This window comes from Rhineura floridana, chromosome 9 (assembly GCF_030035675.1).
Source record: "Rhineura floridana isolate rRhiFlo1 chromosome 9, rRhiFlo1.hap2, whole genome shotgun sequence".
Classification (NCBI taxonomy): domain Eukaryota; kingdom Metazoa; phylum Chordata; class Lepidosauria; order Squamata; family Rhineuridae; genus Rhineura; species Rhineura floridana.
In genome coordinates, this window is record NC_084488.1 from 78,631,084 (window position 1) to 78,645,139 (window position 14,056).

General features: G+C 42.9%; 1 protein-coding gene across 2 annotated transcripts in view; it reads right to left on the reverse strand.

Moving 5' to 3' along the window:
• Nucleotides 1-2,937: 2,937 nt before the first annotated feature.
• The window catches only part of LARP1B (La ribonucleoprotein 1B), a 102,360-nt gene continuing 91,241 nt past the window's right edge, over nt 2,938-14,056 (reverse strand). Inside the window, exons 16-19 of one of the 2 annotated variants that reach the window (XM_061585054.1) lie at nt 13,655-13,799; nt 5,487-5,596; nt 5,270-5,397; nt 2,938-4,769 (exon numbers count right to left, since the gene is read on the reverse strand). In XM_061585054.1, the coding sequence (XP_061441038.1) occupies nt 4,539-4,769; nt 5,270-5,397; nt 5,487-5,596; nt 13,655-13,799 (614 nt within the window). In that variant the 3' untranslated portion in view covers nt 2,938-4,538. The remainder of the gene's footprint in view (nt 4,770-5,269; nt 5,398-5,486; nt 5,597-13,654; nt 13,800-14,056) is intronic. The other variant, XM_061585055.1, reaches the window with a different exon arrangement.

Here is a 14,056-nt window from a genome sequence, read left to right on the forward strand (position 1 = left end):
CTATACTAGTAACCTGCAGTTACTGAGGTCTTAAGATATCAACAAGATGGCTTACTATGTGTATAGTATACACATGCCCCTTGTAGCTGCTCATTATATCAGGCAGGAACAGTTGGCCAGCTAAGTGTAGGCAGCGGTAAATACTTCAAAAAGAGGGGTTCCAGCAACCTTAAAGGAGGTGGGTCATATGATCACTTCTGAAAATGCCTGCCTTGGGCCTGGAAGATCTAAACAATTATCAGCCAGTTGCCAACATCCCCTTCCTGAACAAGGTGCTTGGGTATGTGGTTGCTGTACAAGTCCAAGTACTCTTGGGTGCTCATTGAGTTTCTGGATTCATTTCAATTGGGCTTTTGGCCTAGTTTTTGCAGTGAAACTGCTTGGGTGCTCTGATGGATGGCCTAATGCTGGGAGAGATATAAAAATTAACTGTCTTAATTTTCCCAGGCCTCTCAGCAGTTTTCAATACCATGATACCCTTTTGGATGGGTTAAGAAGTTATACAGAGGTTTCATTGCAACCATGGCAATTGATTCCAGATTGTAATGCTGGGGGATTGCTGCCAGACTCCTTGGAATTTGTGCTATAGAATCCCTACAGGGTTCTGTCCTGTCTCCTATTCTTTCTAATATCTACTTGAAACTGTTGAAGCCATTGGGAAATTTGGGACAAGGTACCATCTAAGGCGATGAGACCCATCTCTATTCATTTAAATGAGACGAGACAGTGAAAGTCCTTAAACAGTACTTAGGCATGATAATGAAATAGGTGAGGGCTAATAAACTGAAGCTAAATCCAGATAAATACTATTAGTGGATGATTATCTGACCAGGTGAGTGGTGTTTTCCCTGTTTTGGAAAAGTTTGCACTCCCTTCTGAACAAACAGGTTTGCAGTCTAGGGGAGATCCATCTTTGCCACCAGAGGCCTTTTTTAACCAGTTTAAACCAATGCACTAGCTGCAACCCTTCCTATAATGTAGCCTCAGTTATTTGTGGTCTGGTAACCTCCAGATTAGACTATACTAAATGTGTTTATTTATTTATTAATTAATCACCTGTCTGGCTGGCCATCAGCCACTCTAGGCGATGTACAAAACAAAAATGATACAGAAATGATACAAAAATGATACAGAATCTAAAAAACTAAACAATAAAATAATACCTAACCAGCATTTAAGAATAACATAATACAACCAAACAAAACAATAAATGTAGATGCCTTGAAGACAGTTCCGAAACTGCAAGTTAGCAATCTATCAGCTGAACTGGGACCAGATGTCACGATCATGCTTTTCCAGCTGCACTGGGTCAGATTGCAGGCCCATTTCAAATTCCTGGTTTTGACCTTCAAAGTTTCGAATCAGGATACCTGAATGAAATGATTGCCTGTCTGCACTTGTACATAGCCCAAAAAGCTTTATCAGAGGCCCTTTTCCATTTTCCTCTGTAATCTGGTATATTGAGGGCAAGGAGGTTTATGAGGGAAAGGGCCTTGGCAGTGCTAGTGATTTGACTGTGGAATGCTATCCCCTGGGAGGTTCACCTGAAACCTTACTTTGATGTTATTTCAGCACCAGGCAAAAGACCTTTTAATATTCTCAGGTCTTTTAAACTGTATTTGATCTGTATTATCTTGGCTGGTGGGTTTGTATTTTGATGCTGCTCTTATAGTTTGTTGCTTTTAGCGTACTTCTGTTTTGAAATTCTATAAGCCAACCTGGGAATTTTATTGAAAGATGACACACAGATTCCAAAAATAACTAAATTAGCCAGCAACTAAGTATTGCAGTTTGAACAAATGTATTTCCCCAGCTGATATATTTGATGTTTAAAAACTATGTTTGAATCCACCCCAAGAACAGACTTCAAATCCTTGGCAGTAACTGAACTGAACTTTACATCCCTCAAATTAAACCCAAACCCAAACCTTGTACAGAAAGTTTTCATCCCATCCAATATTTGGATAATAATTGACCTTTTGTTACCCAACAAGCAACATCTCTTCATGACTCAAGGAGGACTCCAACAGTAGACACAAGTAACCTAAAACTGCCATGCCGTTCATGTGGCACTTTTCCACATAACCTTGCTCACACATACCTCTTTCTCTATGCATCAAACCAGTACGTGCTAAGCACTTACAAATTATTTTGAAAGTGTGTTTAATGAAGTAGTCTAAGGCACTTATATCCCTATTTTTCATAAACTTAAATCTGCATAATTTCTTCACAAGACAAAATTTAGTATTTTGGCACAAACTTCAGAATTTTGGAGCACATTGCATGAACAGCCCTGCCAATAGGTGATATATCTACACAATTTGTGATCCATCAAGCTAAATACAGCCCTTCTATCTGACAAAGCCCTTTATCCCAGACAGGAAGCTAATACAAATGGATTAGCAAGAGTCTAGTCAACTGCTATACAGAGTTGGTGGCCACAAGTTAAGAGTAAGGGCATGACAGGCTTCTTTCATTACAAGCAAAATTGCAGTTAATCAACTGGAAAGAATATAAAATATTAATAGCTAGGAGCTGCCACCAGAACAAAGATCAGGAAAATATTAAGATGCTTTTTTTCACAACTACAAAATAGAAAGTACCACAAGTTTTGAACAACTCCTAGATATTTTACTAGTGTCCAGTGAGTTCCATTACTCAAATGCAGCACTCTAAATTCTCCTTTATTTGCGACAATGTTTACTTTATCACTGCCAATACCTACTAAACATATTAAATTCAATTAACAAGGCAATACTTTTTCATAGCTTCAATTTTGGCGGCATAATTCAAGCCCCTGGTCATGCTTAGTTCCATTCATTGCTGCAACAAGCTCCAGACATTTCAGTGTAACTGTGATTAAAAGAAGTTACTACACAAGATTAAAGAAAATTGCTTAAGAACCACACACTACACACAGATGATTTTTTTTGTATTTTTATAAAATCTGCCAATATACCACAAATTATGCATACTTAGGCTAGATATGCCCACATTTCATTCAAATAAATGAAAGTAAATATATTTCTTTTATATACAGTTTAATTCAAATTTACAATTGCATCATTTTCATGGAGGTGGCAACGATTGAACACAGGTTTGAGATGTATAACTTCAGCACACTGAAAAGATGCTATACAAAATTTGTATCATCAATTCCTAGTTTCTTTGCAAAACAAAGCAGTTCTAAAAGGATAGTTTGTGTGTTAAAATTACTGGGAAATCCACTTAGATTCATATACAAATATGCACATATTCATAATTGTTCTATTCAGATTCATAAGGTAATAATGACAGAAAATTGTAATGGATTTCAATGATATCCAACAAAGAAATCCATAAAAACTAAAATGTTGGATCAGTTAGGATATCTCCCAGTAAAAAGGCATCAAACAGTGTTAAGCTGTATATGTAGAAAGTTACCTGAAGACAGCTGTATCACCCTGTTTTGCTGCATATAATAAAAATGTACCTATTCCAATCACTCCTTCCACTTTAAGGAAGGAGGCCTTCCCGTTTCCTTATTCTAAGCATTTGTAATTACAACAACAGAAATGAACAGGAAGTTACAGATTACATATCCCACTAACTTCCACCTCCCAGTACAAGTAATGACTATTTGAATGAATCATTTACATTTTTAGAATGTGCTATATTTGTTTCTAAGTTCCCTTCAAATAAAAAACTGTCAAATATTAAAATACAATTAAATTGTTTAAAAATAACCTCTTCTTGAAGTGCAAATCACTTAGAAGAGCAATTAAATGGAAAATGCAAGTATCGCTTCCAACTGAAGGGTGATTAGAGAGCCATATATTATTTTATCTTTCAGTTTAACTGAAAAGATGTAAAATTTATTAAGTCATACCCCTTCCCCTCTGCAATCTACTTTTGCCTAAGTACAAATAAGAACCAGCATGTAAGAAAACACCCTTAAACTCAAAATTTCATATTCAACCCAAAATCAGAGATCCTGAAATAAAATAATTAGGAAGCAAAACAAAATCCAGCACCCAAGAAATGTGCGCTGTCCTACACAGCATGGAGCGTGCCTGTACTGATAAAAAACATGTTGATAGTAACATACGCATTTATCAAGTTAAGTCATTTCTCCATTAAAAATGTCCTCTTTTTGACTTCTTTAAGTAGAAATAATGTTGGAAAACTAGAATTAAAAAAGGTTTGTAAGTTACATGAGTATACCATGACTTCTTTAAGAAGTATGAGCTGAACTGTAAGGCATCCCAAAGTATTTTTGCATATAATATTGGAATGCAGAACCTGTAAACAATAAGTGAGGGACAGCAATACCGAGACCAAAATATATTTTCCCTATGATCTCTCTGATTATTCCCCAAACCCAGTACAATTGATCAAGGTTAAGTATTTGGAATCTTAATCTTGTGAGAAAGCAATGCGATCCTTCGTTTTCCTATACATTTGTTTTTAATCAAGCTTCAAAATAGCTCTCCCTGAAGATCCTTGAGCTAAAATACTGGCATTAGGAGTTGATCTCAAGGTTCAAGCTTAATGAAAGTCTACTGCTCAGATATGTCACTTCTTGATTTTGTGGCAGTACTGTTCTGGTGTATGCTGTTACTCAACTCCTGTACAGTATTTGTAGTGGGAAAGTTTATTGGGACCCATGCCTGAGAGGCAGCTGTGGAATTACCAGCAAGGATCTTGGAAGAATTGGACTGATGTCTGTGACTATCACTTTCCTCACCAGCTGCATGTTTTTTTCTCCCAGATTCTTCACTAATGGGAGGCTGAAAGAGAGTACAAACACATTATTATAACCTAGCACAGGTATCTGTTAAGAACTGGTTTTGATCTTATTTCTAAAACTCTTGCCTTCTGAACAATTAATGGTTACTTGAAATGACTAAAATGCAGTATCATGCCAAAATACTTGGAATTATTTCTTGAACAAACACAAAGGGAATGTAGCCTATACAAAAGGTATCAAACCTGACATATCAATATAACTTTCTAACCTAAGGTCTGCTTTGCTCCAGGTGTCACTGTCTGGAATGCAAGACATCTATACAAATGGCATGCACACAGTTTCATAATGCAAAAAGTAGCACAGAACATGTGCTGTGTGTCCACGAACTGTGGCCTGGCACATTTCACACTTAGGTTTGTATAAAGCCACCCTTCAATCATAACAGACATTTGATCAGCTGACATTAAGTTTGAGGGTTGTGAGGTTAGATCAGTTATGTTAATATACTAAATCAGTTTGCTTAAGAAATCTTGAACTTACATCAACTCTGAAGTCTTCCAATCTTTTAAAGTTACAGAGGTATTCCTGAAGTTTGGGATCAATAGGTGGAGTTTTAGACTGCGAATACTTTAGATAAGCCCAAAATTTCTCTAGTCCATAGAGCTGACCTAATAACAAGAACATGTTGGAGATGTCTGAACAAATTAAATATGAAGTCAAGCAATATTATGCAAGATTATTATGAACAAGGCATTACCAGATTCATAGTCTCTCTTTGTTTCTTCTTGGAAATCTTTGAAGATCTCTTGCCTGAATTTTTTTTCCAGTCCATAGCTATAAAACCGGAACAAACATTCTAGACCGTATCTGTAGAACAGTGAATAAAGAATGAGAGTACAGGAAAACACACAATGCCTTTTTTCCATTTATTGCTCTCCTTACAGTACTGAATCATTATAAGGATCAGCCCAGGGAATTAGAGAAGTTATTCAGCTACCCCAAATTTCACAATCTAGTTCTATGTACCTCTGGTTTCTCACACATGAAACTATCTTGTTTTCAAATATTTTATTATTAAATAGCATATTTTCAAAGATCACACAACTTGTACAGAAGAGCTTTGGATGTCATGAAGAGGGAGGAAATGCTAGATGATAAATTACTGTGCCTTACAATAGTTGGCTACAGCTGCATAGAGTGGAAACACACCTGGACATAATTATGAGTGGTGTCCAGGGCCTTGTGAGAGATATTGCCATGTTGAATGGCACAAGAATGGTGACTACATTGCTAATGAATTCAACCAGACTTATACATAAACCGACAAAAGTTATTAGCCTGAAAAAAAATAACTGGCCGTCTGCTGCAATTTCTATACTGCACAAGAAAGGTGGCACTTCCCTCCTGTGGCAGCCTGTCTCTTTTCTATGCTGAGTGCAGAACTCCGTCTCTCCTCCACTACCCTGCTCATTCACTTGTATGCAATTCCTTGTTGCTTACGGCTACCAGGTGAGTGCTTAAACACACAGCTATACATAAAATATGCAAATAGCAAATTACTAGAAAGTTTAACACAGTCACGTTTAACTTCAAAAGAGGAAACTTCTAAAAACAAAACAAAAAAAGTGTGCTCAGCTAAAATTAGAAAGTCAGGATACTTCAGGATCTACAGCCACTGTAATAGAAGCTCAGATAAAATGGATCCACAAATCAGGAAAGACATAACCAAGGACAAGAGGATGACAGGGGGTGGTTAATAAGCAAATAAAATGGAGAGCAAGGAAGCTTCCTTTAGAAATGGAAATCTAGCCCTAAGTAGGAAAAAAAGAAGAGCAGAAGTTCTGGCAAAACAGATGTAAGTTAACCATAAGGCAAGCCACCCTGGGCTCCTACTGGGAGAAAGGACAGAATATAAATCTAATAAATAAAAAAGCCAGAAAGAATTTGAGGAGCATATTGCTTAAAACATTGAGACTAACAATGTTTCTTCAAATATATCACAAACAGCAAAACAGTCAGGGAGGCTATTGGCCCATTAGATGACTGTGTGAAAAAAAATACTGAAGGAGGAGAGGGAAACTAAGTTTTTTGTACTGGGTCTTCACTGTAGACAATGTCTGACAGGTACTTATGCGTGAAGCACTTTTCAAAGAGGACATCTGGAGAACTAACCCAAACAGAGGTGATAGTTCTAGAACTAACAAATGAATTAAATATTAACAAATCATCAGGTCTAGATGTACACACCAGAGTGTTGTCAAAAGAACTCTAATGTGAAACCATGATCTTCTAATTTAAAAAATCAGCTTCCTTCCTGGACGACTGGAGAGCAGGAGAAAGAAAAAATCAACAGCTATTAACCATGATATCTAAACAGAACCTCCAAGTTCAGAAGTAGTATTCCTCTGGATGGCAGTTGCTTAAGAACAAACAACAGGGGAGGGCCATCTCCTTTATTTCCTGCATGTGGGTTTCTCAGAAGCATCTGGCTGGCTATTGCTGGAAACAGGTTGCTGAGCCTTCGGTGTGATCCAGCAGGGCTCTTAAGTTGTTTAAAACAAACTGGGGGGGGGGAGGGGAGGGAGGGAGGGAGAAGAGACATTTGGTCTTACCGTGAAATCGGTCTTCTCTGTGCATGTCAAAGATGATATCAGGTGGGTAACTAGCTCCACCTAGTGGTTGAAGGCAAAAGAGTACTGCTGACGTTTTACTGTAGGTCCGTTCCTAGTCTGCGCCTGCTCCGTCCGCAGTTTTTTAATAACAAGCCCACATGAAGAAAATGAAATAACACCACAAAAAAGACAAGACAACAGTACTCAAACACTCTCTGCTCAAGGTCTAACAGCGCTTGGAAAGGCAGCCCAGCCGTCATAGGGAGCGGCCCTGATATCATCTTTGATATGCACAGAGAAGACCGATTTCACGGTAAGACCAAATGTCTCTTCTCCTGTGCATGGAAAGATGATATCAGGTGGGACATACCAAAGCTGACCCATGTAGGGTGGGAATACTGCTGGGCTATGGCTACTAGTGATCTGAGAGGACATGCTGTAGTACCCTCTTTCCAAAGGCTGCCTCGGCTGAAGCATAGGAGTCTATTTTGTAATGTTTAATGAAGGTATTGGGAGTGGCCCATGTGGCCGCCCTACATATCTCCCCCAGAGAGGCATTATGGGAAAAGGCCGCTGATGCGGCCGCCGCTCTAGTTGAATGAGCTACTAACCCGGCGGGACGGGCTAATCTTAGAGAGGCATATGCCAAGGATATGCATGCCTTGATCCACCTGGCTAGCGTAGATGTGGTGACTTTATTCCCCATGGATTTTGGGTGAAAGGAGACAAACAAATTATCTGTTTTCTGAAATGATTTAGTTTTGGAAATATAAACTTTAAGGGCTCTTCTCACATCAAGAGAGTGCCAGGCTTTTTCTAAAGGATGGACAGGATTTGGACAGAAGGACGGTAATACCAGCTCCTGCTGGCAATGGAAGGCAGACAACACTTTGGGACGAAAGGAAGGGACAGTACGCAGGACTACTCTATCCTTATGGAATACACAAAAAATTTTATGGACAGACAGGGCATTCAATTCAGACACTCTACGGGCCGAAGTAATGGCCACGAGAAACAAGACCTTAAAGGAAAGAAGACGGAGAGAAACTTGACTTAGGGGTTCGAACAGAGGTTTTTGAAGTGCTGACAAAACCTTATGCAGATCCCAAGTTAGGTAGCGATGCACCGTAGGAGGTGCTGTTATCGTTGCTCCCCTGAGGAAACGCTTGACGAAAGGGTGAGATCCGATTGGCTTATCCGGGGATCTGGAGAGGATTGCCGATAAGGCTGAAACTTGGTGCCTCAGGGTGTTTGGTCTGAGACCCAAAGATACGCCATCTTGCAGGAAGGACAAGATTTCGTTTACTCCCGCTTTTCGAGGAAGAACCCCTTGCTTCTGCAACCAGGATGAGAAGGCCTTCCAAGTGCTTTCATAAATTCTGAGTGTGGATGGGCGTCTAGAAGCCATCATGGTTTCTAATACTTGCGGAGATGCCTCTTTTCAAGAGCCTCTTCCGTTCAAGTTCCATACATGAAGTGCCCACCACTCTGGGTCTGGGTGCTGGAGCTGTCCCTGAGAGAGCAGGTCCGTTCGTGCTGGAATCTTCCATGGTGGTTCCACCGACAGGTCGAGAAGGTCTGGAAACCAAGGTCTCCGTGGCCACCATGGAGCCACCAATAGAAGTGCTGCCCTCTCGGCACGAAGTTTTTTGATCACCCTGGAAATCACTGGAATTGGAGGAAATGCATATAGTCTACCCAGAGGCCACTGGGAAGTCAAGGCATTTATCCCTTCCGCGCCTGGTGTCGCGTATCGGGAGAAGAACCTCTGCACCTGTCGGTTGACACTGGTGGCAAAGAGGTCTACTTGAATGTGGCCAAAACGTTCCACTATTTGACGAAAGGACTGTGGCTGAAGTCTCCATTCTCCTTGAATCAGCTTCTCCCGACTGAGCCAGTCCGCTTGGCTGTTGTCCTCCCCCTTGAGATATTCTGCCGCTATCGAGACGATATTGGTCTCCGCCCACTGGAAGAGGAGAAAGGCCTCCTTCTGAAGAATGAGGGAGCGTGTGCCTCCCTGACGGTTTAAATACGATTTGGCCGACACGTTGTCTGTTCTGACAAGCACCGCCCCTAACCGTCTGGTGTTCGCAAAGTGCCTGAGGGCCAGACGAACTGCCCGTAGTTCGAGTAGGTTGATCGGCAGTGCGGATTCCTGAGCCGACCACATGCCTTGAATCATCTGCCCGTCGCAGATGGCTCCCCATCCGGATAAGCTGGCATCGGATGTTATCAGGGTGTGGAGTGGATCCTGGAAAGGGACGCCTCGCATCAGGTTGGGCTCTTGGGTCCACCAGAACAGCGACTGATGAACCTGTGGTGACAGAGCGACCATGCGGTGGTGCCTGGACGCTATGTCGTTCTAGAATGGCAGCAGTGCCCACTGAAGAGTGCGGGAATGATGACGTGCCCATGGCGTCGTTTGGAACGTGGATACCATCAAACCGAGAAGTGCTGCCAACTCCATCAGGTCTGTAGAGGGGGAGGATAGGACATCCAACGCCACTTTGCGGATCTTGCTGATCCTGTCTGGAGATAGCGTAATGAGGCCATTTTGAGAGTCTATAGTCGCTCCCAAATGTATGATGCATCTGGACGGAAAGAGATGACTTTTGGCTTCGTTGATCAGGAAACCGTGATCCTTTAGACAGGTCAGGGTGACATGGAGGTCCTCCCATGCCTTGTGTAACGATGATGAGCGGATCAGAAAATCGTCCAGATAAGGAAAAATATGAATCCCCTGTGTCCTGAGGTGTGCCACCAGGGTAACCACTACCTTGGTGAATGTCCGGGGAGCAGACGACAGGCCAAAGGGCATAGCCCTGAATTGATAATGGTCTTGTCCCACCGCGAAGCGCAGATACCTTCTGTGAGGGGGAAAGATTGGTATGTGCAGGTAGGCTTCCTTCAGGTCGATAGATGAGAGGAAGTCCCCTAGCCTCAGCACTTCTTTGATGGAAAGTAAGGTGTCCATACGAAATTTGCGGTACTTTATGAAGCAATTTAGATTCTTGAGGTCTAATACTGGCCTGGATGAACCGTCTTTTTTGTCGACGGTGAAGAACAGAGAGTAGTTTCCCAGGAACCTCTCCCCTGGAGGTACTGCCTCAATAGCTGCCATGCGTAGGAGATGGGAAACTGACCTCAAAACTTTGTCCCTTTTGTGTGGATTTGCTGACAGAGAGGATGGAAGGAATCTCGCCGGGGGGGTGGAGGAAAACTCTAGGCGAAGGCCGTATCGAAGAGGGCGGAGGACCCACCGATCGGAGGATAGGTCCTCCCATCGGTGAGCAAAGTGTTGGAGACGGCCTCCCACCGGCGAGGTGGAGGCATCAGAACTGATTTCTGTTTCCACGTGCCTGGGATGCAAGGCCGGATCGACCTGGTTAGTGTTGCTGGGACTTAAGTTGGTTGCGCTGTCTGTTGCAGAAGGGACGGCTGGAGCGGGTGTCCTTCTGCCTTCCAAAGGGACGGGAGCCCCGAAAGGACTGCGACAAGTGATATGGATGGAATGAGCGGCAAAAGGTCCTTCCATCCTCCCTTTTTCTGGTGGATGGCATCGACTTTTTCTTTTCCCTGGTTTCTAATATGTTTGCGAGGGCAGTGTCCCCAAATAATTTGCCACCCACGTAGGGTTCCGAGGCAAGATTCGAACGAGCCGCAGGGTCTGCATCCCAATGTCGAAGCCAAAGGGTCCTTCGCGTGAAGATCCCTGCAGTGAAAGACCTAGCTGCAAACTGCATGGCATCCATTGACGCATCTGCCATGAAGGTAACTGCCCGAGAGACCTTCAGCAGAGATTTGCGTATCCGGGCTGCATCCTGCTGTGGGCCATCTAGCAGGTCTTCCAACCAGAGTAGGGAGGCTCGAGCAAACACAGAAGAGGTGGCTGCTGCCCTGATTGATAGCGCACTAGCTTCGTGCACTCTTCTAAGTCCCTGGTCCATCTTGCGCTCAGTGGTATCCTTAAGGTGAGCGTCTGCGTCTTTAGGATTCAATGATGGGTTCAATAGATTGACTATAGGCACGTCTATGAGCGGGACTTTCAACTGATCCATGATCGGTTGTTCCAGTGTATAATATTTGTTGGCTACAGAAACCGATTTTTTGAATTGCAAGGGAATGTCGAATTCTGATTTGAGCACCTTGGGGAGAAGAGAAGGAAGCTTCAATACTCTAGACCTAGGCTTTGGATCTGGACATATTGCTGAAACTCTCAAGGAGGGTGGAGTAGGAGGATCCTCTGTAGAGGTGAGGGTAAGAGCCTCCATCGCCTTGGACAGCAGAGGAAGGAAATGAGCCTCTTGAAATATTCTAGTAGATAAAATCTCCTCAGATTCTGATTCCCCACTCCATTCCTCTTCATCCAAGACAATCAAGTCATTTTCTGTGTCTATAAGCTCCTGCTCTGGGAGCTGAAGGTGTCTGCCCTGCGATGCAGCATAGGGGTCTGGGGATGTGCGGCCCGGGGAAGGGCGTGTGTTTGCCCTCGAGTGACCTGTAGGCGGGTGCCTTGAGGGTTGTGAGCCTGATGTAGTTTGGGAAGACAAATCTCTAGTCAGATCCATTAAAAGGGCATCCTTAAGCTGCTCTTTTAATTGTTGAATTGAATGTGCTGAAAGCTGTAGCTGAATAGGGCGAGCTTGAGTGTGAGATGGATAAGGCCTGTGGCCACCAGCATCATGAATTTGTTGGACAGGGATTGGCTCCTCCAAAAACCCTGTGAAGGCCTTGGGAGAGGAGGTGTCAGAAAAAATAGCGTCTAAGGAAGGGTGAGACTGGCCACCTTCCTCATCAGATAGGGGTTCCAGGTCCCTCTGGTCCCTTGAATGGTGGGAGGAATATTGACCTTCTCTACAGGTTCCCTTATGTGGAACAGGAATCCTGCCTTCTGCAGCCACCCTGCCTGCCAAAACCTGAGCCTCAGCCACCTCGTGCCTGACGGTAGAGGGGCGGGCCACCGCTGTTTCGGAATGATCCCCCGAAGAATGAGCCTGCTCTGATCCCAGGATGGGAATGAGTTCTGGCACTGCACCTGTTCCTGGCGTGCGGGGAAGCACTTTTGACCCCTTTGAGAGGTGCTTTGTTTTGTGTGTGGCTTTCCCCATAGCGGGCACACACTGCGGGACTTAAGGGGTTAATGAAAATGTGAATGGAAGGCTCACGCTGGTAGTGACTGACAACGCTGTCTAATAAGCGGCTGGGCAAAGCAGGAAGATTAGAAGCGGTTGCCGCCGACCTGCTATGGCGTCTGCGCGTCTGCCCCCCCCCGCTACGGAGCAGGGAAAACGAAAGCCGCTTGAAAAGGGAGCGCGAAAAGCCTAGGCGTGGGCCTGAGTTCCGAGCTCCGGTGAAAATCGCCTCTAAGGCTAATGCTGCCGATGCTATGAGTTGATGACTAGAAGGAACTGTAGCGAATTCGGCCGGGAAGGGAGCCTGAAGAGGCCAGCAGTCCCAGGAGCCGTGGGGAGGGGCTGGATGCTCCTCGCCACCGAGAAAGATCAGGAGGAAAAGACACAGGGAGCTTTTTTTTTTTATTTTAAACAGCAGGGGAAGACAAAACATATACTGAGGGCAAGAAACAGCAATAACCAACGGGTAAGACTAAAAAGACAAACAATACAAGCCTGAACCCACGGAGACAGAGAGGAATCAACCAGATTCGGTGAAGGCAAAAGAGAAAACTGCGGACGGAGCAGGCGCAGACTAGGAACGGACCTACAGTAAAACGTCAGCAGTACTCTTTTGCCTTCAACCACTAGGTGGAGCTAGTTACCCACCTGATATCATCTTTCCATGCACAGGAGAAAACGGGGGAGCACCCACAATTTGGATTTCTTCTGTCACTTGCTTTGCATCACAATTGTGCTGACAAGAAATCTTCTGTTTGTTGGGCATCCAAACCTGCTCTGACAGTAGGGTGTGTTACTAAATAGATTATTCAAGATGCTATCATAAAGATATTTGACACATTAGTCCTGCATGGCTTTTGAGAATTGCCTGTTCTGATTCTCTAGGAACTTCCAGTCCATGAGAAAGGCTGAACAAACAGTGCTCCATAGCATACAGTCTCTCTGAATTATCCATCTGATCATTTTTACTGTTTCATGTGAGCTCCATATTTAAGAGTGAACGTTGTGTATCATGATGGAAAATATTCCTATTATTTTTGATCTGCAGCTGGAACCACTATATTTGGTTATACTAATGTTTCAGAAGCACCAAATCAATGCTACTAATGCTAATATTCCTATACAAGTTGACGCTTTGTTACTATACTGTATCTGACTTTACAAGTCAAATGAAACATTACCTGTAGTGTTCTTTTGCATCATCTAGAGCAAGTTGCTTGAATTCTTCATACATTTTCTTATTAAAGTGGTCTCTGAGGAAAAAGGACCAGAAACGAAAGAGCGTGTTCATTTCTTGAGACTGGCCAATTCCCAAACGTTTCCTTTCTGGAGAGAGAAAAAAATGAAGTAATAAAAGTGCAAGACAATCTGTTTAGAATTTGAATTCCATTATCTGCAGAACAGATACTTTATATTAATCTATGCCATAAAAGAACAAAAAAGCTTTTTTTCTTTCTTTCTATATTTGCCTTGCTCCAGTGATGTCAGGGTGTCAAAATATGCACTTCTATCAACTTCTAGATCTTGCTAGAACACTTAACATTTTTATTCAACTTGCTATCATCATGACTTTTGACAGGTGC